The 25,130-nt window shown below is 43.2% G+C and overlaps 1 protein-coding gene across 1 annotated transcript in view; it reads right to left on the bottom strand.

Moving 5' to 3' along the window:
- Positions 1-24,775, bottom strand: part of RET (ret proto-oncogene) — a 150,911-nt gene extending 126,136 nt beyond the window's left edge. Inside the window, exon 1 of the mRNA XM_038744123.1 lies at positions 24,698-24,775. Within this exon, the coding sequence (XP_038600051.1) occupies positions 24,698-24,743 (46 nt within the window). The 5' untranslated portion in view covers positions 24,744-24,775. The remainder of the gene's footprint in view (positions 1-24,697) is intronic.
- Positions 24,776-25,130: the final 355 nt, after the last annotated feature.

Genomic DNA, 25,130 nt, shown 5'->3' with positions numbered 1-25,130 from the left:
CCTACTCTGCAGCTCATGAGCTCTTATCATTTTTAGACTGTGAGCCCACTGTTGGGTAGGGACTGTCTCTATATGTTGCCAAGTTGTACTTCCCAAGCGCTTAGTACAGTGCTCTGCACACAGTAAGCGCTCAATAAATACGATTGATTGATTTGGGATTTGATCCAGTTAATGGTTACAGCCTGTTACTTCATTCATCACCCCACTGCCGCCTTCCCCTTCTAGACTGCAAGCCCCTTGTAGATTCTAAGCTCTCCCAAGTGCTTAGTACAATGCTCTGAACATGATCAAGTGCTTAGTAAATAATGCTGGTTGATTGATTCATGCTTTGAGGCTCCTGCTCTGAGGAGCCTGTAAGCTTGTTGTGGGGAGGGAATGTGTCTGTTTATTGTTATATTGTACTCTCCCAAGTGCTTAGTATAGTGCTCTGCACATAGTAAACACTCAATAAATATGACTGATTGAGACAGGGCTTGGAATTGGAAAAAGCTTGAAGTAAATCAGGGCTCCATCTCACCCCAGCTTGTATTGAAATCTCCCACAAATGTTTATTCGTAACAATAATAACAATAATAATAGCATTTGTTAAGCGCTTACTATGTGCAAAGCACTGTTTAGTGTGGCCCTGAGAGGCTGCTCTGCCTTGAGCAGTTTCTGGTTAGAAATGAAAAAGTCCCAGTTCTGTCCAAGAGTCAGCACTCCATTGATTCTAAACTTTGTTGTTGTCATTAGAGAACAGCTACAACTTGTTGACTTTGGAAACCTAAAACTGGAGGCAAAGCCAAAAATGTGTGAGCCCATCCACCTTGGAAAACTAAAACTGGAGACAAAGCCAAAAATGTGTAAGCCAGCCACCTGAAATGCATACCAGATTAGCAATTGCGATAACATCTGTTTGCATCAGATGTGAGTGGCACAATATCAGAATTTATCAAGCAGACACATGTACATACTACGCTGAGAAAACAAAAATGCAAACGCCCTTAAACTGTGACTCTGCAGTGTGCTGCTATTCCTCAGATAGTGTACTTAACTGCTTCCATGAAAACAGTGTGAAGCGAAGCAGTACTAAATGAAGTGTATATTTCCAAAAGAAATAACCGGGAGTGTATTAATGCATTCCCAATATCCAGAAAGTTGACTAAAATATATAAACATATTGAAATACAAGAATTAAAAAATTAAATGGGAATATGCTTACATCGTCGAATTATAATGTAAATATGTGCCAGTAATGAAATATTTTGAATTTCATTTTTTGTTCATATATAAATGTGATATTTGATTTTCAAAGTGTTACACTTTGCATCTTATTAAGCGAATACGAACTTTGTACTGACAGGGTAGAGATGCCATTATTTATGCAAAATAAATATCTATGGCAAATTGAAATGGGCTATAATCACTCTATTCAAGTCAGCCCAAATACTTAAAAGGAAGAGGAAGGGAAGTACTTGAAGTCAAGATAAACTTTGCTTCATTATCTCCTTATTTTGAGGCAAGAGAGTATTATAAGTAATGTGTCATTAAAATTCAATAGCACTCCAGAACCTAAAATAAGAGTGTTATAATGGGGGTTTGCTTTTATAAACCTAACCGAATTGATTCACAGGTGAAAAGTTCATGGGACTGAGAGTCGAAAGACAAGAGTTCTAATCCCAGCTTCTGACCTGAAGACAGTCAGTTAACCTCTCTGTGCCTCACTTTTTTCCTGGGAAATGTAAAGTACCACCACCTCTTCTTGGACTGCGAATGTGGTGCCGGAACAGTGACAATGCCAGATCTGATGATCTTATTTCCACCCCAGAGCTTAGCACAGTACTCTGACACAGAATAAGAGTTTAATAAATACCATAATAGCTATCAATACTATATATCACATAGGGGGAAAGGAAGAGAACTGAATAAATCAACTTGTTTTATAAACTTACCCATCATTCATTCATTCAATCGTATTTATTGAGCGTTTACTGTGTGCAGAGCACTGTACTAAGTGCTTGGGAAGTACAAGCTGGCAACATATAGAGACGGTCCCTACCCAACAACGGACTCCCACTGCCCAATTTCAAATAGATGACAACTGCCCAAAACACAGAGTGTGTATATACAGAATTAATTTACAAGCATCTCTCTTTGTTGTTCGTGGGGGGCGGTGGGGGGAGACTATTATTGTAACCTATCTGACTTAGACAATAGAAATTGTGACCTTTCCCATCCCTAGGGGAATTTTCTAGAGAATTTCAGTGATTTACAAGGACTGCTTACACTCCGAGCAATCTGGACTCTCACTCAGACAGCCATAAATCAGGCTTAAGAGCAGGTATGTCTCCGAAGTCACTTTAAGGATTAAAGAGAAATTGAAATGGCCCATCAGGCCGCACTGACCACACTCAGTGGTCACTCACTCCTCACTCTTCTCCAAATTACTCCCCTTTCAGATTTTGCCCTAGGAGCACTTAAGTGTTCATTATCAAGGGCTAAATTAAAACAAGAGACACATCAAACATGATTTCTCTGACCTTTTCAAGGGCGATCATGAAATACGCTTTCTTTTGTCACCTACACATTTGCATCGGATCCGTGAGACACTCACTAGTGATTCTCCAAATATTCAAATGCCAGGCAGGATTTCTACTGCCCGTGACCAGAAACCACAAAAAATGCTTCCTTGTCATTTGCGTAATGACCTCCTTTTCCGCAGAGGTGGTGAGACGGCTTCACGGAGGGAAGTGCAAAGATTTGATTCGGTTCACCTTTGTATAACAATGCTCCAGTTTTAATAAGGCACCCTAACTTGCGTGGCTCCATCTGGGGTCAATTTTCTTTCTTCTCCTCCAACAGGGGAGAAGGGAGACCTCCTGACTACATCGAAAATTCTTGGGGCAAAATCATAGAGGTTTTTTGTCTTTGAAAAACATCCATTTCCAATACACTTGAGATCAAACACCCATCGGGTTCCAAACCTTGAAAGCTATTATGTCCTTTCAGAAGAAGTCAGGCATTGAGCCCTTAGCACTAAGGAGCAAACTCCAAATGATCCTTTTAAATCTTTAAAATGACAGGCAGAAACAGGGGTATTTATCAAACCACCACTGTGTACTCTCTGGCCAAATACTGTAATTCAATCCAAATGGATCCTGTAACCACAGGATTTTTTTTTAACAGAGAGTAAGTGCCTGCATGACAGGAGATTCGAAAATGAAGTTTTTCCATTCAAATTTGAACTTGGGTGAGGTATACAGAAAAGTGCACTTTCCATTGGCCCCCATTAACCAGGAAGGCACTGAAAACTGGTATTCTAACTAAAACCAACTCTCCATGGGGTGACGTAAATAATATGGTTTGGAGTTGGGTGTTTTTCTCCAACTTCCATCCAAAAGGGAAATATTAATATGCTCTGTCATTAGTACAAGGGAAGTGTTGGCCAAAGGGCTGGGAAAAAATGAAAAAAACTTAGAAATTAAAAAAAAGCTCATAAAAGATCAGGACTATTTCATGTTACAGAAAAACTAAAGAATGTGTAGCTAGATGAGTGATTTCCAAGAGGGATGTTCTAAAAGTAATGGCAGGAGAGAAATAAACACAACAATACAAATTAAAAATATCACCTCTGTTATACTGTATTCTCCCAAGAGCTTAGTATGGTGTGCTATACACAGTAAGTGCTCAGTAAATATAACTGATTGATTGTGAACATTTTCATCATATGAATCAATGAGTAGTATTTACGGGAACACCTACTGTGTGCAGAGTATAAACTTGAGAGTATAATAAAGTACAATAAAGACAGGAAGGTCATGTAAACACATTTCTATGCCCTTCATCAAAATCTGCCAGCTCTTGGAATCTAGTTTATTTTAGCATCTTCGTGTGACCTTTTATCATATCAACATTTGCAAGAATTCCCTCCTTTTATCATATCAACATTTGCAAGAATTCCCTTCATCTCAAACTGTAATTTTGCCAGAGGTTACGGGCGCTGTTTTTTGTTGCTGTCTTTTTAAACTTGTTTTTTTGAAAATGTATGGTAACAACGTGACACGGCAAAGTGATGTCGCCAGGATTAATTGAAATAAGTGTGAATATTTCAAAAACAGTTTATCTAATTGTGAAACTGAAAACATTATTTGGTTTAGTAAGAGTTGTCCGAGTTTTGATTTAGTAGCCCTGTAGGGGAGGGGTGGAGGGGAGAAGAAGTGGTCCAAATGTGGACCTAGGAGCCTGCAGTTGGAAAGTTTGGGGGCACCTGTGCCTAGAAGCTTGGGGCAGGGAGGCAACCCACATTTCAACCAGGTGATGTCAATAGAGTTCTTAATGTTACAGTGAGCAGGGATATTTTGTCAGGCTTCCTCAAGCCCCTCCAAGTCAACCAGCCGTGATAGTAAAGGTGTTTACTGAGCCCAAGACACTGAAGTAAGCACATGGGAAAGTATAACAAAAGCAAATAATTAATAATTGTAGTATTTGTTAGGTGCACTGTAAAAAGCACTGGGATAGACACAAGTTAAATGGATCAGGGACAGCCCCAGTCCCACACACGGATCCTAGTCTAAGGAGGGAGAAGAGAAAATGACATGTTCTCTGCCCACAAGGTGCTTATAATTTAATGAGGGTCCTATTTTTAGAAAGTGGAACAGAAAAACAGAGATCAGAGAAGAGCTATGCTGGTATGAAAGACTAGACTCAATCAGAAAAAAATAACTGAATAAGCAATTGACGATATTAGATATGTACATAATCTACTCAAGTGTACATTCAGTTATGTACATAATTCCTGAAGACAGGTATAAATACATAGATGCTGCAGGATCTGTACTTCTCAGGGTGTTGGGAGATTAATTGGGGAAGGATGACTAGAGTGGCCTAGTAGATAGAGAACGGGACTGGGAGTCAGAAGGACTGGGTTCTAATTGTGGCTCCACCAATTTGTCTGCTGTGTGACCTTGGGCAAGTCACTTCACTTCTCTGGGCTTCTCTGGAAAATGGGGATTATGTCTATAAGCCCTATGTGCGACAGGGACTGTGTCCACTCCGATTATCTTGTACCTATCCCAGGCACTTAGAACAGTAACTGCCTAACAAATGCCACAGTTATTATTATTACTAGAGGTAGTGGGATTCTGTGAAATCTTTGAAGACAGGGAGAGCTGAGGTCTGGCAGACTTGGGTGGGAAAAAGGATTTCAGGCCCTGGGGACAGTGTGAGCAAGTGGTCAGAGGTGAGTGAGTTGAGAGTAGGGAATAATTAAAATAATAACAATTATTATATAATCACAGCCTGGACGTCTCAGTAGAGGGTGAAGATGGAGGACGTTGTGGTCACACAGTGGTAAAGTGGAATCAGTGAGGTTTGAGTTAGACCGTTGCCTGGAGATGATGAATTCTAGCATGTGTCCGTGCTAATGTGAGGCTGAAGTGGGACGAAGAGGTTAGCGGAGAGAGGAAGGGGGTGTTCGGAGGGTCAGAGGGATCATCAACATGAAGACTGAAGTCTCCGAGGAGCAGAGTCAGAGAAGGGAGTGAGAGCTGGAAGGAGAGAAAGGCGTCAAGTTCTGTCAGAAACGCACAGGGGACCAGAAGGGTGGTAGATACCAGTGATTAAGGTGACAGAGATGGATAATGCAGGATTCAAAGGAAGGACAGGGGAAAGAGGAAGGGGTAAAATAGAGTGAAAATGACATGGGGGGCAGGGGGGTGCAGGCCAACTCTCCCCCTTTGTCAGAGAAGCAGCATGGTTCAGTGGAAAGAGCATGGGCTTTGGAGTCAGAGGTCATGGGTTCAAATTCCGGCTCCGCCAATTGTCAGCTGTGTGACACTGGGCAGGTTACTTAACTTCTCTGGGCCTCAGTAACCTCATCTGTAAAATGAGGATTAAGATTGTGAGCACCCCCCCCCCCCCGCCCCGGGACAATCTGATCACTTTGTAACCTCCCCAGCGCTTAGAACAGTGCTTTGCACATAGTAAGCGCTTAATAAATGCCATTATTATTATATTATTATTATTTGTCCATGAGATGGGGGGAGTGAAGCAAGATGACTTACTTCTGGAGAGAGAAAAGCCAGGGGTGAGTAGCAGTAACAACAATAGCAGCATGGCTTAGTGGATACAGCACAGACCTAAGAGGTAGAAGACCTGGGTTTTAATCCCAGCTCCGGCGACTTGCCTGCTGTGACCTTGGGCAAAGGACATAACTTCTCTTGGGATTTTACAAACGGGGATTCAGTACCTGTTCTCCCTCCTACTGTGAGTCTCAAGTGGGATGGAACCTGTGTCTGACCTAATTAACTTCTATGTACCCCAGCACTCAGAACAGTGCTTGGCACATAGCACTTGGCACTTAAATGCCATAAAAAAGTCACTTCACTTATCTGTGCCTCAGTTTTCTCATCTGTAAAATGGAGATTAAAACTGTGAGCCCCATGTGGGACATAGACTGTGTTCAACCTGATTACTCCGTATCCACTCCAGAGCTTAGAATGGTACCTGGCACATAGTAAGAGCTTAGCAAATACCATATTAAAAAAAAAAGCATAAACGCTGTCACATAACCCAACCAAAAATTTGGGATCCCCATGTGTTGAGACCAAATGATATCTTATGGGAAATGCTACAACTTAATTTTAACGAGTTGATCCAAAATGGGCATTAAATAAGGCCACTTTCAATTCAGGCCTTTAATTTCTAAAGCATTGTATCCTTTCACTAGGCCTTGGAGACTGAGGTGCAGCATCCCATTTTAAGAATGGGAAACCAACCACAGAGATGATAGGTGAAAGTTAAATGTAGATGATAGGTGAAAGTTAAATGTTTCCCACTTAGCACAGGTCTCGGAGTCAGAGGACGCGGGTTCTAATCCCCAACTCAGCCATGTGTCTGCTGTGTGACCTTGGGCAAGACACTTCACTTCTCTGCACCTCAGTTTCCTCATCTGTAAAATGGAGATTAATCCTACTCCCTCCTACTTAGCCTGTGAGTCCCATGAGGCACACAGACTGCGTCCAACCTATTTAACTTGTATCTACCCCAGCCCTTAGAATTGTGCTTGGCAGATAGTAAGCACTTAAATGCCATAAAAAAGTCACTTCACTTCTCTATGCCTGAGTTACCTCATCTGTATAATGGGGATTAAGACTATAAACCCCATGTGGGACAGGGACTGTACCCAACTTGAATAACTTGCATCTACCCCAGAGCTTAGAACAGTGCTTGGCACATAGTAAGCACTTAACAAGTACCAAAATTATCATTAAGTGACTTCCCGGAATTACAAAGGCAATCATTAGTGAAGTTCCAGATTGTTCTGCACGTTCTGTTAGGCCTTTCAGTATTTCAACACCCCGAGTACCTTGGTTTTAACAGCTAAATATAATGTTTAATTAGGCTTCTAAAGGCATAGCTGAAAGGCCATTAGCTAGCCATTAGGCCCAATGTATCCATTTTCTTCAAACAATCAAAGGAAACCCTGATTTACTTAACCTTATTCCTAAAGTAATTCAGTAGAATAAAGACAATTTAGCACCACTGTCTCAATAAACTTTCACATTTCCTCCTCCTAGACAGGCCCTCCTCCTCCTAGACAGCCTCACCGTCATCAAGGATATTTATTGAGCACTTACAATGTGAAGAGCACTGTATTAAACGCTTGGGAGAGGACAATGCAACCTCACTGACTTCAGTGGTGGTGAGTCGGCTGCAGGACTCCGTGCGATCCCATTTCCTTCGGCCGGCTCACACGATCTATAAAAACGTCAATGGAAGACAGATGTTTTCTGCACCTTCTCTACCGGGGGAAGCTCCTTCCAAATCCCCACCTCAAAAGGCCAAGAAGAATCAGAGGTGGAATGATGGTCAAATGACTCCTCCTCCTTTGGGAGTCTGAAAGATGGAGGATGAGGATAGGCCTCTCCTCAGAAGGTCGGGGACTTCCACATGGTTTTAAACATGGTGAATTACTCTTTAGTCCTGGAAAACAAAACAGTGTCTGTGGAGATGAAATAGAAGGACAAGGAAATGTAGCTGTTACTACAGGGCCTGGGGAGATACAAGGTGTTAGTGAGGCCAGGGTGGACATTCTGAGCTCTGAGCCTTGTTTCTCCCGAGCTTGCCAATGAGGTAGACAGCCTTATACAAGGAGGCTCTCTGGGCAAGCGAGCATCGCTTCTCAGAACCTGCCCCACAGCCAATAGCCAGGGAAACTGGCCTCAAGTTACACTTCCTCGCTTTCCCTTTATCCCCACATTTTTGCACCTTGCTTTCTATTGTCTTATTTGTTAAGCACTATGTGCCAGGCACTGTACAAAGCACTGGGGTGGACACAAACATATTGGGTTGGACACAGTCCCTGTCATTCGTTCATTCATTCAATCAGTTGTTTTTAATAAGCGCTTACTGTGTGCAGAGCACTGTACTAAGTGCTTCAGAAAGTACAATACAACAATAAAGAGACAATCCCTGCCCACAACCAGCTCACAGTCTAGAAGGGAGGAGACAGACATCGATACAAATAAAAAGACATTAATACAAGTAAATAAAATTACAGATATATACATAAGTGCTGTGTGTCTGGGAGGGGGGTGAAGAGCAAAGGGAGCAAATCGGGGCGACGCAGAAGGGAATGGGAGATGGGGCTCCCACTCGGGGCTCACAGTTTCAATCCCCATTTTGCAGATGAGGTAATTGAGGCACAGAGAAGTGAAGTGACTTGCCCAAAGTCACACAGCAGACAAGTGAACGGGCTTGGAGTCAGAGGATGGGGGTTCTAATCCCAGCTTCGCCACTTGTCTGCTGTGTGACCTTGGGCAAGCTATTTAACTTCTCTGTGCCTCCGTTACCTCATCTGCAAAATGAGGATTAAGACTGTGAGCCCCACGTGGGACAACCTGATTATCTTGTATCTCCCCCAGAGCTTAGAACAGTGCTTGGCACATAGTAAGCGCTTAAGAAATACCATTATTATTATTATTATTATTAAGTGGTGGAACTGGGATTAGAACCCATGAGCTTCTGACTCCCAAGCCCATGATCTATCCACTTTGTCATGATGTTTCTCCTATCTGGAAAGGAAAATCAGAAAGAGTAAAGAGATGAAAAAGACAAAGCAACAGGCATCAACCTGCAGCCAAATAACAATAATAACAATGATTATGGTATTTCTAAAGCACTTTCTCTGTATCAACACTGTTCTGAACTCTGGGGTAGATATAAACTAATCAGGTTGGACATAGTCCCTATCCCACATGGGACTCACAGTCTCAATCCCCTTTTTACAGATGAGAACTGAGGCCCAGAGAAGTAAAATGACTTGCCCAAGGTCACAAACCAGACAAGTGGCAAAGCCAAGATTAGAACACAGGTCCTTCTAACTCCTAGGCCCGTGCTCTATCCACTAGGCCACGTTGCTTCTGAGTGGGAGAGCTGAGTTTAGTTAACTGGGAACAGTAAAGCTCACGGTCTCTAGACTATAAACTCATTATGAGCAGGGAACATGTTTGCTAATTCTGTTGTACCATCCTTTCCCAAGTTCTTACTACAATGCTCTGCACATAGTAAGGGCTCAATAAATACCACTGATTGACTGAGTGATTGACAGAAAGAAGGAGGCCTTCAAAATTCTCTTTTCTCCCCCAGCAGTTTAAAGTCCCTTTCATTTTATTTTTAATACCATTAGTCATTCAAGATGGGAGGTCTGTTGCCATTGTTGATGGTGTGGTGAAGTCAACCTCATTTTTTTAGCAGAATGAAAATAGGCTTTTGCAGGAATCAGGCACAGAGACAGTGGAGACCCAGCACATGAGCCTATTTGTTCCGTTTAGATGATCAGCCTTCAGGGCCGGGCTGAGACCTCCCAGAACCGACACCATATGCTCCACAATGCTCAGTGGTGATAATTATATTGATTTTTTTTTCCATTGTCTTAAAGATGAAGATTTGTTGCCAAAGAGTAAATCCTAACAGATTTTAAAATGAGATTTCAGGCTGCCGTTGCCAGTTTGCCTTTGTTTTAAACGAATTTGGAAACGAGAGCTTCAGTGAGGAAAATGGTTATGATGGTGTCCAGAACTGTGCCCAATTTGGGGGGAAGGGGGAGCTTGGATTCTACTCTCTCCGACCCCGCGGTTCTGATAACGTAACCTATCAATTCCACGGCCTTCTTCATTCAGTCGTATTTATTGAGTGCATACTGTGTGCAGAGCACTGTACTAAGCTGTTGGGGGAGTATGATATCACAATAAACACATACATTCCCTGCCCACAATTAGCTTATAATCTAGAAAAGGAAATGGCATTAATGTAAATTACAGATATGCATATAAGTACTATGGAGCTGGCGGGGGGATGAGTGAAGGTAGCAAGTCAGGGTGATGCAGAAGGGAGTTGAAGAAGAGGAATGGAGGGTTTAGTCAGAGAAGATGTGCCTTCAATAAGGCTCTGGAAGGGAGGAGAGTAATTAACAATGTTGTAGTCCCCCTTCAGAAACGACTGATGAGCCTTGAACATGGGATCGAGGGGAACTGATTCGAGTTAGACTTTTAGACTGTGAGCCCACTGTTGGATAGGGACTGTCTCTATATGTTGCCAATTTGTACTTCCCAAGTGCTTAGTACAGTGCTCTGCACACAGTAAGCGCTCAATAAATACGATTGATTGATTGATTGAGTTCAAGTGGCTTGCATGGTGCCACATGCTAGTTCTCATCCATGCCAGCATGTTCCCACTGGGGCACAGAGTGAGATGAATGAGCAGGAGGGCAGGGAATCAGCACATGCTTAGTCCACGTTAGCCAGCTGCAGGCAGAACCAGCATTATGAATCTGCATTCCCCGTTTCCCAAAGCAGTGCTCTTTCTCCTGGACCAGTCATGGTCAATAACAATGCCACCAGTCAGTCAATTGTATTTATTGAGTGCTTGCTGTGTGCAAAACAGTTTACTAAGGGCTTGGGAGAGTACAATATAACAACAGACAGACACATTCCCTGCCCACAATGAGCTCACCACTGATTAACAGCTCTCTGCCATGGGAAGCCCCTCTCAGGGTCGCACCTGGAGAGTTTCCAGTACTCTACCAGTCTCGGCTACAGGAGGGAGAATCAAGATGAGGCCTAACCATCCCATTCCTAGCTTGGGCAGTGGCTAGCGAGTGGATGGCAATCTGTTACAAGTCAAAACTCCCCTGTGCTGGGCAGCAGCAGTATGGGAGAGAGTCGAGGGTGGAGATTTGAGTTTACTGCATGGAAGGCGGCAATGGTAAACCACTTCCATATTTTTATCAAGAAAACTCTATGGGTACACAACCAGAATGACTGTAGATGGAGAGTGGGGCGTTCTGGGAGAGATGTGTCCGTGGTGTCACTATGGGTCAGAAACGACTCGATGGCATACGACAAGATGAGACCATGGGAAGCAGCACGGTCTAGTGGTTTAGCATGGGGACCTGGGATCTAATCCTGCTTCTATCACTTGCCTGCACATGTGGCAAAGGGACTGTGTCCAACCTGATTATCCTGTATCTACCCCAGAACTTAGCACAATGATTGGCTTAGACCAGTGCTTGGCACATAGTAAGTGCTTAACAAATGCTATCATTATTATTATTATTGTTATATAGTAAATACTTAACAAATACAATCATCATCTTCATTCCAGCTTGGCCATTTGTCTGCCATATGACCCTGAACAAGTCACTTACCTATTCTGTGCCTCAGTTTCCTCATCTGTAAAATGTAACAGGTATTTTATACCTGTTCTCCCACCCATTTAGATTATGAGCCCCATGTGGAAAAGGGACTGTGTCCCAACTTGATTAACTTCTATCTATCCCAGCACTTAGTATAGTGTTTACTATAGCAAAGAGTAAGCACTTAACAAATAAATACCACTGATTTATAAATACCACAATTATTACTGGAACCAAAACTAGAACCCCCGAGCTGCTGCTGCAGTTAGGCCTGTGCAAAACTCACTGTATCCCTCTGTTTTCTTGGTTTCAATCAATGGTATTTATTAAGCACTTCCTATGTGCTGAGCACTGTACTAAGCGCTCAGGAGAGTACAACAGAATAAGTAGACACGTTCCCTGCCCATAATGAGTTTACAGGATAGAGACAAGCTTATAGTCTCCCAGAGCTAGCCCAATTTGTCAATATAGGCAATGCCAGATTACACTGTGATACCTATGAAATGTAGAGCAAACCCGATCAAAGGCTCTTTAATCTGCCTGGGCAGTCCACCCAATTGTAGAAACCCAAGTCAGAATCCCATGCAGCAACTTCTCTTCCAGTAATAGCCTCATTAAAAATATAAAAGATACCACACTACAAAGCTTCCCCAGAACCACATTACTGGAAAGAAAAGATTTTTTTTTTTGTCAGTCGTTTGACGGCTCAATAACCTGCCCTGCTCCTGGTGCACCTCTAGCAAAGAGACAAGAGGATCTCGCCAGTTTGGAAGCAGTTCCGCCCAGAAAGAGAAACCGACTGCCGATTCCAAAGGAGTAGGGATCTGAGGGGCTGGGAGCGAAAAGGATGCTTTGTGAGGAAGCTACAGGTTCCAGCTAACCGGGAGTGAAGCCCTTTGATGAAGGTGTGAACACAAAGGGGTCGCAAGGAAAAAAAAGGCTACAATGTCAGTGGCATCGCCCAACACACATACTTTTGGTCCCAAAGCTCAAAACCACCAACACATGATGCATTAAGAAGTGGCAGCGTGGCACAGTGGAAAGAGCCTGGGTTTAGGAGTCAGAGGTCATGGGTTCTAATCCCGGCTCCACCACGTCTGCTACGTGACCTTGGGCAAGTCACTTCACTTCTCTGGGCCTCAGTCCCCTCATCTGTAAAATGGGGATGAAGACTGTGAGCCCCACGTGGGACAACCTGATTACCTTAGAACAGTGCTTTGCACATAGTAAGCGCTTAATAAATGCCATTATTATTATCATTATTATTATTATTATCAACTGGCTCCAGGAAGCGAGAACTTTGGGGTTACCTGGAGAAAACTGATTGTGATTCTCTAGAAGGAGCAGCAAGTGATCTTTAAGCCACTTCATAACCAAAACTAAATCTGTCAGCCCATATGTCATCTGTCCGGAAACTCCAAGCAGTTCCTTGGGAAGATGAACCGGCTGCTTTCTAGTTGGCTCTAGGGATTTTAGCTTGGGAAGCCACGAACGCAGGGTCAGAGTTGGGGAGAGGTGGCAAAGGACCTTGATGGAAACGGAGCCAATTGGGCTTGATCTTAAAGAGTGTTGAAAGATCCTATAATTTATAGGAGACTTTCCACCCCCAGTCCCAGCAACTGCAGGAAGCTCACCAAGAAGGGTGATAAGGTCTCATTCTTCTGTCATATCTCTGTGTCTTCACACAGAACCACATGGCATCCTGTGGATTTCCACAAACCAGGAAAAACCCAGCCCCACAGCCCAACCCCAATTTCCTTTCCTTACAGCAGGTCCAGTCAAAATCGATTTTAATTAGAAAATCTGTGGGTAGGAAAACACTCTAGAAACAAACAAAACACCCAAATGGATGGGGGTGATTATAACATGTAATCAGTTGTCAGAATCCCAGCTCAGTGCTGCCTAGGGCGGGAGTATTTGTGTGCTGGGAAAATTAAAAATGCATTGGAAAATCTCTAATTGGGATATCAGGCGCCACATCCAATTTTTCAGTCCAGCTTCATGATGGGATTAATCAGTCGAGAACCGGACATATGGAGGTCACAATCTGAGTGGAAAACAATCAAAGTGTGTATGTGTGTGTGGACACTTCCCCTTTCAAAGCCCTAGTGAAGGCTCACCTCCTCCAGGAGGCCTTCCCAGACTAAGCCCCCCTTTTCCTCTGCTCCCCCTCCCTTCTCGCCCCCACTTGTTCCCTTTGCTCTAGCCCCCACCCCCAACAGCACTTGTGTATGTATGTGCATATTCACAATTCTATTTATTTTTATTAATGATTTGTGTAAATCTATAATTCTGTTTATTTATATTGATGCTATTGATGCCTGTTTACTTGTTTTGATGCCTGTCTCCCCCACTTCTAGACTGTGAGTCTGTTGTGGGCAGGGATTGTCTCTGTTGCTGAATTGTACTTTCCAAGCACTTAATAATAACGATATAATTTATTAAGCGCTTACTATGTGCAAAGCACTGTTCTAAGCACTGAATACAGTGCTCTGCACACAGTAAGCACTCAACAAATATGACTGAATTAATGTGTGACAAAGTACCTCCCTCCCTCTCAAGGTTTTGTTTCTCCTTTACCCTAGTGAATGTTTCCTTCCCTACTGAAAACCAATGAATAGAGCAAATTTACTAATATGACTTTTATTACTGAGCATTAACCTAGCTTACTGCACACAGTAAGCGCTCAGTAAATATGATTGAATGAATGAATGTGCCTTGCTATCTGTTCCAGTAATGCCCCAACTCCCCTCCCTCTGCCCCCTCCCCGCCTCACAGCGCTTGTACATATATGTACATATTTATTATTCTATTTATTGTATTAATGATGGGTATATATGCATAATTCTATTTATTTATATTGATGCTATTGATAATTGATGCCTGTTTACTTGCTTTGTTTTGTTGTCTGTCTCCTGCCTTCTAGACTGTGAGCCCGTTGTTGGGTAGGGATTGTCTTTATCTGTTGCTGAATTGTACTTTCCAAGAGCTTAGTACAGTGCTCTGCACACAGTAAGCGCTCAATAAATATGATAGAATGAATAGGGATTGTCTCTGTTGCTGAACTGTACTTTCCAAGAGCTTAGTACAGTGCTCTGCACACAGTAAGCGCTCAATACATACAATTAAATAGGGATTGTCTCTGTTGCTGAACTGTACTTTCCAAGCGCTTAGTACAGTGCTCTGCACACAGTAAGCGCTCAATATATACGACTGAATGAATAGGGATTGTCTCTATCTGTTGCTGAATTGGCCTTCCCAGACTGAGCCCCCTCCTTCCTCTCCCCATCCTCCCCTTCCCCATCACCCCGCCTTACCTCTTTCCTCTCCCCACAGCACCTGTATATGTGTATACGTTTGTACTTATTTATTACTCTATTTATTTTCCTTGTACATATTTATTCTATTTATTTTATTTTGTTAATATGTTTTGTTTTGTTGTCTGTCTCCCCCTTCTAGACTGTGAGCCCTCTGTTGGGTAGGGACCGTCCCTAGATGTTGCCAACTTGTACCTCCCAAGCGCTTAGTACAGTGTTCTGCACACAGTAAGTGCTCAATAAGTACGATTGAATGAATGAATAGGGATTGTCTCTATCTGTTGCTGAATTGTTCTTTCCAAGAGCTTAATACAGTGTTCTGCATACAGTAAGCACTCATTCATTCAATAATAATAATAATAATGATAATGATGGCATTTATTAAGCACTTACTATGTGCAAAGCACTGTTCTAAGCGCTGGGGAGGTTACAAGGTGATCAGGTTGTCCCACGTGGGGCTCACAGTCTTAGTCCCCATTTTACAGATGAGGTAACTGAGGCACTGAGAAGTTAAGTGACTTGCCCAAAGTCACACAGCTGACAATTGGCGGAGCCGGGGTTTGAACCCATGACCTCTGACTCCAAAGCCCGTGCTCTTTTCCACTGAGCCACGCCGCTTCTCTGCTCACGCTGCTTCTCTGCTAACATTTATTGAGCGCTTACTGTGTGCAGAGCACTGTACTAAGCGCTTGGGAAGTACAAGGTGGCAACATAAAGAGACGGTCCCTACCCAACAGTGGGCTCACAGTCTAGAAGAGTGGGCTCACAGTCACTCAATAAATAGGATTGAATGCCTTATGCAATAACAGCAGTAAACCTTCTCCACCCTGAGCCAGGCACACCCAAAGGAAACAGAAAACGTGTTCCTAGACCAGATGGTTCTTCTGAAGATCTGTGTTCCCGCAAAATGAAATTGACCAAGACGAACATCAAACGCAGGAACCTACTCTCCACGCTTTCCACTTTCCGTAAGAGGGAATCACTCTGCACTCTGGCCATTAGAGGGCCTTCCCTGCTCGCCCCAGCAATGCTAACAGCAAGAACTGAGTCGTCCTCTTCGACTTTCAGCTCTTGAGGCTCAGATTTCTAAAGGTGAATTTGGCCCAGGGAGACAATGCTAACAGCAAGAACTGACAGCAAGAACTGAGTCGTCCTCTAAGACTTCCAACTCTTGAGGCTCAGATCTCTAAAGGTGAATTTGGCCCAGGGAGACAATGCTAACAGCAAGAACTGAGTCGTCCTCTTCTACTTCCAGCTCTTGAGGCTCAGATCTCTAAAGGGGAATTTGGCCCAGGGAGACAATGCTGACAGCAAGAACTGAGTCGTCCTCTTCGACTTCCAACTCTTGAGGCTCAGATCTCTAAAGGTGAATCTGGCCCAGGGAGACAATGCTAACAGCAAGAACTGAGTCGTCCTCTTCTACTTTCAGCTCTTGAGGCTCAGATCTCTAAAGGGGAATTTGGCCCAGGGAGACAATGCTAACAGAAAGAACTGAGTCGTCCTCTTCTACTTCCAGCTCTTGAGGCTCAGATCTCTAAAGGGGAATTTGGCCCAGGGAGACAATGCTAACAGCAAGAACTGAGTCGTCCTCTTCTACTTTCAGCTCTTGAGGCTCAGATCTCTAAAGGTGAATTTGGCCCAGGGAGACAATGCTAACAGCAAGAACTGAGTCGTCCTCTTCGACTTCCAACTCTTGAGGCTCAGATCTCTAAAGGTGAATTTGGCCCAGGGAGACAATGCTAACAGCAAGAACTGAGTCGTCCTCTTCTACTTCCAGCTCTTGAGGCTCAGATCTCTAAAGGGGAATTTGGCCCAGGGAGACAATGCTAACAGCAAGAACTGAGTCGCCCTCTTCTACTTCCAGCTCTTGAGGCTCAGATCTCTTAAGGTGAATTTGGCCCAGGGAGACGATGCTAACAGCAATCAATCAATCAATCGTATTTATTGAGCGCTTACTGTGTGCAGAGCACTGTACTAAGCGCTTGGGAAGTACAAGTTGGCAACATATAGAGCCAGTCCCTACCCAACAGTGGGCTCACAGTCTAAAAGGGGGAGACAGAGAACAAAACCAAACATACTAACAAAATAAAATAAATAGAATAGATATGTAGAAGTAAAATAATTAAATAAATAGCGTAACAAATATGCACAGACATATATACATATATACAGGTACTGCGGGGAAGGGAAGGAGGTAAGATGGGGCGATGGAGAGGGGGACGAGGGGGAGAGGAAGGAAGGGGCTCAGTCTGGGAAGGCCTCCTGGAGGAGGTGAGCTCTCATTAGTAGCCCAGGGAGACAATGCTAACAGCAAGAACTGAGTCGTCCTCTTCTACTTCCAGCTCTTAAGGCTCAGATCTCTAAAGGTGAATTTGGCCCAGGGAGACAATGCTAACAGCAAGAACTGTCTCGTCCTCTTTTACTTCCAGCTCTTGAGGCTCAGATCTCTAAAGGTGATTTTGGCCCAGGGAGACAATGCTAACAGCAAGAACTGTCTCGTCCTCTTCTACTTCCAGCTCTTGAGGCTCAGATCTCTAAAGGTGATTTTGGCCCAGGGAGACAATGCTAACAGCAAGAACTGAGTCGTCCTCTTCTACTTCCAGCTCTTGAGGCTCAGATCTCTAAAGGTGAATTTGGCCCAGGGAGACAATGCTAACAGCAAGAACTGTCTCGTCCTCTTCTACTTCCAGCTGTTGAGGCTCAGATCTCTAAAGGTGAATTTGGCCCAGGGAGACAACGCTAACAGCAAGAACTGAGTCGTCCTCTTCTACTTTCAGCTGTTGAGGCTCAGATCTCTAAAGGTGAATTTGGCCCAGGGAGACAATGCTAACAGAAAGAACTGAGTTGTACTCTTCTACTTTCAGCTCTTAAGGCTCAGATCTCTAAAGATGAATTTGGCCCAAGGAGACAATGCTTACAGCAAGAACTGAGTCGTCCTCTTCTACTTCCAGCTCTTGAGGCTCAGATTTCTAAAGGTGAATTTGGCCCAGGGAGACAATGGTAACAGCAAGAACTGTCTCCTCCTCTTCTACTTTCAGCTCTTGAGGCTCAGATCTCTAAAGGTAAATTTGGCCCAGGGAGACAATGCTAACAGCAAGAACTGAGTCCTCCTCTTCTACTTTCAGCTCTTGAGGCTCAGATCTCTAAAGGTGATTTTGGCCCAGGGAGACAATGCTAACAGCAAGAACTGACTCGTCCTCTTCTACTTTCAGTTCTTGAGGCTCAGATCTCTAAAGGTGAATTTGGCCCAGGGAGACAATGCTAACAGCAAGAACTGAGTCGTCCTCTTCTACTTTCAGTTCTTGAGGCTCAGATCTCTAAAGATGAATTTGGCCCAGGGAGAGTTAAGCATCCACCCCATCATCTTGCCCTCTGTATAACTTGGAATTTCAGGACACGATCTTTATAACGTCCCTTCTGAAGCAGAAAGTTGCCAAAAACCTGCTATCCTGAGGGGTAACGATCACTGGGCAAGACTGAACCCCTCCTCTCTTCCCACACCCCTCTACAGCTTTCTTGAATAGAACTGCAGCTTGAGATGACAAAAGAAGCCAAAAATGAATACGTAGTCAAAGCCGGTGCTCTCTTCCCTAGCACCAAAATAAATAATAATAATAATGATGGCATTTATTAAGTGCTTACTATGTGCAAAGCACAGTTCTAAGCACTGGGGAGGTTACAACGTGATCAGGTTGTCCCACGGTGGGCTCACAGTCTTAATCCCCATTTTACAGATGAGGTAACTAAGGCCCAGAGAAGTTAAGTGACTTGCCCAGAGTCACACAGCTGACAAATGGCAGAGTCGGCATTTGAACCCATGACCTCTGACTCCAAGGCCCATGTTCTTTCCACTGAGCAACGCTGCTTCTCTAGAGGGGGAGAGAGGGAGAGGGGGGGAGAGAGAGAGAGAGAGAGAGAGAGAGAGAGAGAGGGAGAGGGGAGAGAGAGCCTCACTGAAACCTTAACTTCCTGCCTAGAAGAAAAGGGCAGTCTGCCTTACTGCAATTTATTTATTTATATTAATGTCTGTCTCCTCCTCTACACTGTAAGCTCACTGTGGGCAGGGAATGTGTCCACCAACTCTGTTATATTGTACTCTCCCAAGCGCTTAGTCCAGTGCACTGCATACAGTAAGCCCTCAATAAATACTTTGATTGATTCATTCCCTATTACCGGGTCACTTGAGGGATGAATGCACGAGAAAGCTGGAAAATCATATCTCACTCAAAAAACCTGAATCCCCAAAAGATGAGGAAGTCCAAATTCACAAGTAATGCAGAAACCTGGGTCTATCTCCATCTCAAAGGCAGTTTGGACATATTTTTAATAAGCTTTAATCAATCAATCATATAATAAGCATCTGCTATGGGCAGAGCACTGCATTAAGTGCTTGGGAAAGTACATCAGATTAGAAAGTAACAAAAGTAACAGAAAATAGGCTGGAGTGCCATCTCCACACCCCGCCACCTGCAACTTTGTCTTACACTAGCTCAAAACTGCATTCACTTCCATCTTACTATCAGCACTGGAATTAATAGACATGATCCCTGCCCTCAAGGAGCTTATAATCCAGCAGGGAAGCCAACACAAGTACAACACAAGTACCTCCCCCTTTTAGACTGTGAGCCCACTTTTGGGTAGGGACTGTCTCTATATGTTGCCAATTTGTACTTCCCAAGCGCTTAGTACAGTGCTCTGCACATAGTAAGTGCTCAATAAATACGATTGATGATGATGATGATGATGATTTCTGAAAACTGAGGAAATCGGCAAGGTCACTTCTTCTCCAAGAGACCTTCCCCAATTAAGCCTTCTTTCCCCAGGTTTGCTCTCCCTTCGGCATCATCTATGCACTTTCATCTGTGACCTTTGGGCACTGGATATCCGTCCTCTCCCCCATCCCTCCCAACCCCACAGCACTTATGTACACATGTTTAAATGATATATTACCAGTTATTATTCATGTTAATGTCTGCCTCCCCCTCTTGACTACAAGCTCACTGTGGGTAGGGAGCATGGCTGATACTTCTGTTGTGTTGTACTCTCCCAAGCTTAGTACCATGCTCTGCAGATAGTAAGTGCTCAATAAGTAGCACTTATAATAACAGAAGCAGTCTGGCTCAGAGAAGCAGTGTGGCTCAGTGGAAAGAGCCCGGGCTTTGGAGTCAGAGATCATGGATTCAAATCCCGGCTCCGCCAATTGTCAGCTGTGTGACTTTGGGCAAGTCACTCAACTTCTCTGTGCCTCAGTTACCTCATCTGTAAAATGGGGATTATGACTGTGAGCCCCCTGTGGGACAACCTGATCACCTTGTAACCTCCTCAGCACATAAAACAGTGCTTTGTACATAGTAAGCGCTTAATAAATGCCATTATTATTATCATTATTAAGTACCACTGAATGAAGGGTGGGTGTCAAACAGTTATAATTTCTAACAGAGAGACTTCTTTGGGAATACTTTGAGAAATCATTTAAAAGAAGGCTAAATCAAGCCCTTGGTGAATGGCTGGGAACAAGGGAAAGACTAGAGTAGAACCATTCTCTTTGGTAGTTCAGGCAGTTGGAGATCAGGATATGCAAGTTGAAGGACTCTGAATCCACAGCTTGCTATTTCCGAGCGGCATCTTTCTAATATTTGGCAAGCAAAACTTGGTGTATAGTGTAATTCTTCAAACCCAAGACAATAACCATACGAAGAACATAAAATAGCATAAAGTGAGCCCTCCAGCAGAAAAATCACTCAGTCCTAAAACAGAACAATTCTCTCTGGCATGTAGCACGCTCACAGACCCCCCCCCCACACACACACACACAGACACACACATGGCTGCCAAAAGTTTAACATCCCAATAGATTTATAAAATGTATTGGAGTCATATGCCTATAAGTCGTTGTATGTGCTTCTGTGGCATTCTAAATAAAAACAGAGATAGTGTCAAATTGGAATAAAGCATCATATTTCCTCTTCTTGTTTCTCTGCAATTTTTTTTTTGTTTCCCTCCTGATTTTATGAGATGTTTTTGTTCTTCAGGGCCTGCAAATTATTTTTTCTTTTGCCACTGATATAAGAGAAATTGGTGTCAAGACATTAAATAATGGGTTCCTTCTATTTTTCTTCCTCCCCTGGGGGAAATACACCAGAGAGGAATTCACTGAAATCCAGTTCTCATCTCTTCCTAGGAAGAGTCTTAGTTTAGTAGTTTTTCCATCTGTAAAATGGGGATTAATGCTGCTTGTCATCTCCCTATTTTACATACGGAATCGGGATGATTAAATGAAGAAGAGCCAGAGAAGGCTTTGTAAATAGAAATGTGTTAGAACTATAATCTTAATGACAGGGACCCAACTTTGATAAGCACTGATTCCATTCAGTAGCAAAATCCCAATTTAAGAAACAAATCAAAGAGCAGTGGGGAAAGGAACTATGTATCCCAAAAGAGTTTCTTTGTTTGCATTTGTCATTGTTTTCCTACTTGAGTTTTAACCAGACACATGCAAATTAACAGTAATTCCAGAACATAGCCTTTTCTTTCAGGTAGTGTTGACAAAAAAAATGCAGCAATCTTAAGGGAAGAGAGGTATCAATCAATCAATCAACCAACCATATACACTGAGCGCTTACTGCATCACAGTACCGTACTAAGCACTTGGGAGAGTATAATATAGCAGAGTTGGTAGACACTTACCCTGCCCATGAGCTTACACATTAGAGGGAGAAACAGACATTAATACAAATAAATTTCAGATATGTACTTAAGTGCCGTGAGGCCGAGGAAGGGGTGAAAAAAGGGAGCAAATCCAAGTGCAGGGGTGAAGCAGAAAGGAGTAGAAGAGGAAATGACGGCTTAATCAGATGTATTCCTCATTGTTGCCTTTTTGCAGCAGAATGGAATATCAAAGGTCATCATATGTCTTTCGATGTACAAGTTTACTCTAATGCATGAAGAACCAAGCTTCAGACGTCTCTCTTCCCTGTATGACATTTCTATTCCAACTCCAAACCTCAGCAGGCATAGAGTTACCCCATTTAACCTGGTGAAACGCACATGATTTGGAAAATCTACACTATGCAGTAGGATGATGCAAATAGCAAGAAATAGGTCAAGGCACTTCAGGCTTGCAATGCCTTTTTGCTGCTCACCTTGGGATGAGGAAAGTGGAGGAAGGTAGCAAGGAGGACAGGCAAGTTCCTAGACTCAAGATAACCATGCTGGCAATAGAGAGAGAATCTGGGAAACCTGAAAGTTTCAATCTTTTCCTTGGTGTGTTGCCCCTGCTTACCTAGCATTAAAGTCAATTATTTACCAAAACAGAATGCCACAAGCAAAATGGGATTGTTTTTTACACTTTATCTTGGCAGGGAGGTATTCACCGGCTTTAGAATTAGCATTAGCAGGAACTGGGATCTTTCATTGGAGTACAATACTATATAAAACCAAAGTGTCCTGCTTTTAATCTTCCCCATCTCTCAGAAGAGAACCACAGAGATCCCTGAAAGTTAAAGGAGGAAAGAACAGTTGGAGAAGAAAAATTACAGCATGAATAATTTCAAACAGAAGACCTTTTTGACAGTGAGGGTTATTGTTGACTGCAGGGTGTTTCAGAGAGTGAGCCACCATTTTGGAGGGGCTCTTTAAAAGGAGAATAAATTCACTCCTCCCAAATGGCATAGGTGTGGCCCTACCTGAAGTTGGAGGCACCTGATTAGAGTCATTGTCCAAGTTTAACACCTCGATTATAGGCTAAACCTGTACCTAGAATGTGCAAAGCACCCAACTCGATCCATGCATAATTGTCAAGGAGATACGAACCATTCTTCACACAAATGGAAACGGCTAGCATTCGTTCACAATAACGACCGCCCAGACATAAAAAACGAGCTAGCCTGAGGAAAAGTCAAGTTGGGTTTCTAAGGTTCTTAAGCAGAACTTGGAAATGAGTTATAAAATTTTCTACCTTCAAGATAAAAAGTATGCAAAAACTCGATCATCTCAGAAAACTGAGCTGCAACCTTGATATATGCAGATAGTTTTTATACAACTTTCAAAAACCCTAGAAATGTGCATTGTTTATCAGAAAAAAAGGATCATTTCGAACAGGGAAACTGGGACTGGTGATAAAAATGAGGTGAAGGCAAATGATACACTGTGCTTCCTCCCCCTCCCCCCCCATCCCACATATGTCATTAGAAATAAATGTCTGTGTGAAGAATGAGCTTACTGACCCAGAAAAATAAAGCTGGGAAGAAAAAAAGGACCAAATTCCTAATTTATACTGGAAAGAACATCAAAAAAATTTCAAAACTTCAGTTATATTAATTTGTTATCTAAGGACCATTCACTCGGTAGTATAAAAGTCTATCTACCAACCTTGAGTGGATAAATCCAAGGTACCCTTTTAAATGACTGAAATTGATCCGATAGGCAACGTGTGACCAGAAAACTCATGTTAGGAAAGATTTCTTTAGCAGCCCAGATTTGGAGACATCAAATCCTTACCCAAGTTTGAATCCCACTAGCCACTGCTGGGGAAAAAGAAAACTAGGGAAATCGAATAGGAGTTTTAGAAATTCAGACGGTTACACTCCATATCATCTCTTAGATAAATGATCCATGCAGTAAGATGGTAAGTGTTTTAATTAAACACTGGCACAATATGTTTTCCATAATCGTGTTGGGAATGGGGCAAATTATCAGGAAAAACACTTAGGATGCATAATGGGAGGAAATCTTTTAAAGGAACCTTCAGGGTCTTTAAACACAATTATATAACAGGCACTAAAGAAAATCCCAGGCTATCTCTAATTCAGATTTCATCTACAATGCTACGATTGTTCCAATCACCTATTACATAGAATACACTAGAAAAGATAATGAGAAGGCAAAGTGGTCCACAAAAATCGACAGTAGACGTCTCTACCAGCTCATTTTGCTTAACATCTCCACGTTTTCAGAAAAGTCTTTGCAGGTAATTATGCTGCTCTCGAACGTCTCATGAGAGGCTGAGCAAAGTTTAAAAAAAAACACACCGTAACTTTTGATTTATTCACGTGAACATCAGAAACACGTTAGCAAACATGACCAGATGGAGATAAGAAAAAAATAATGATTTTCTGTTTGCATTCGGAAACTAGCAGCTGTAGAAAGCCTCGTCAGTGTTCGGAGCCAATAACTTTTCATCTTTCAGTCCCTTTCATTTATCAGTCCAGACCCGATTTACAGTCTTTTTTTTTCATTTATCAGTCCAGACCCAATTTACTCTCCTATTAAAAGCATTCACCGGGAGGGGATTTTTAAAAAAAAAATCATCTTTGACAGTGGAAAATAGAAACGCACGTTAATATCCATCTGCTCCACTCCATAAATTTAGGGGCAGAGTGAACACACATCTGTTCTAAGTTAGTTTGGGGCTTCGAAAGTGGAATTAAATACCTGTATTACCAGCATCCTGGGGATGTGAGCCCCACATGGGACAACCTGATAACCTTGCATCCGCCCCAGCGTTTAGAACAGTGCTTGGCACATAGTAAGCGCTTAACAAATACCATGATGATGATGATGATGTGTTTCCTGACCTCTAAGGATGGGCGGTGGGGAGAAGGAGCAGTGCTTTGCACATAGTAAGCGCTTAATAAATGTCATCATTATTATTAAGGGACAGGTCCTGGGGCAAACTTCCCGCAGGGATGAAGGGGAAACCACTTACCTTCCCAAAGGAGGAGGAAGCCGGCCGCGCTCTCTCGGACGGACATCCTTTGGGCCTTCCAGTAATCCCAGAACTGGATTTGGTCCTTTTTTTTTTTTTCCCAGGGGGGCGGGGAGGGTTTCCCTGCTCTGCGGACACTGGGGCGAGGGCTGCGGGGAAAGATGAGGAGGCTTCAGCCGGGGCTGGCCGGAGCCTTGGAGGGAGGAGTTGGGGAGGAGGAGCGGATGAAGGAGGAGGAGCGGATGGAGGAGGAGCAGGAGATGAGAGCGCACAGAGAAAGCGCGCAAAAGACGGACAGAGAGAAAGGCTGGTCACACACCCACGCACCTATAGATTCATTCACTCCGTCGCATTTGTCGAGCGCTTACTGTGTGCACAGCACTGTGCTAAGCGCTTGGGAAGTCCAAGTTGGCAACATACAGAGACGGTCCCT

This window comes from Tachyglossus aculeatus, chromosome 3, assembly GCF_015852505.1.
Source record: "Tachyglossus aculeatus isolate mTacAcu1 chromosome 3, mTacAcu1.pri, whole genome shotgun sequence".
In the NCBI taxonomy this organism is placed as follows: Eukaryota; Metazoa; Chordata; class Mammalia; order Monotremata; family Tachyglossidae; genus Tachyglossus; species Tachyglossus aculeatus.
The sequence above is the reverse complement of the archived record's forward strand: the minus strand, read 5'-3'. Positions and strand labels throughout refer to the sequence as shown.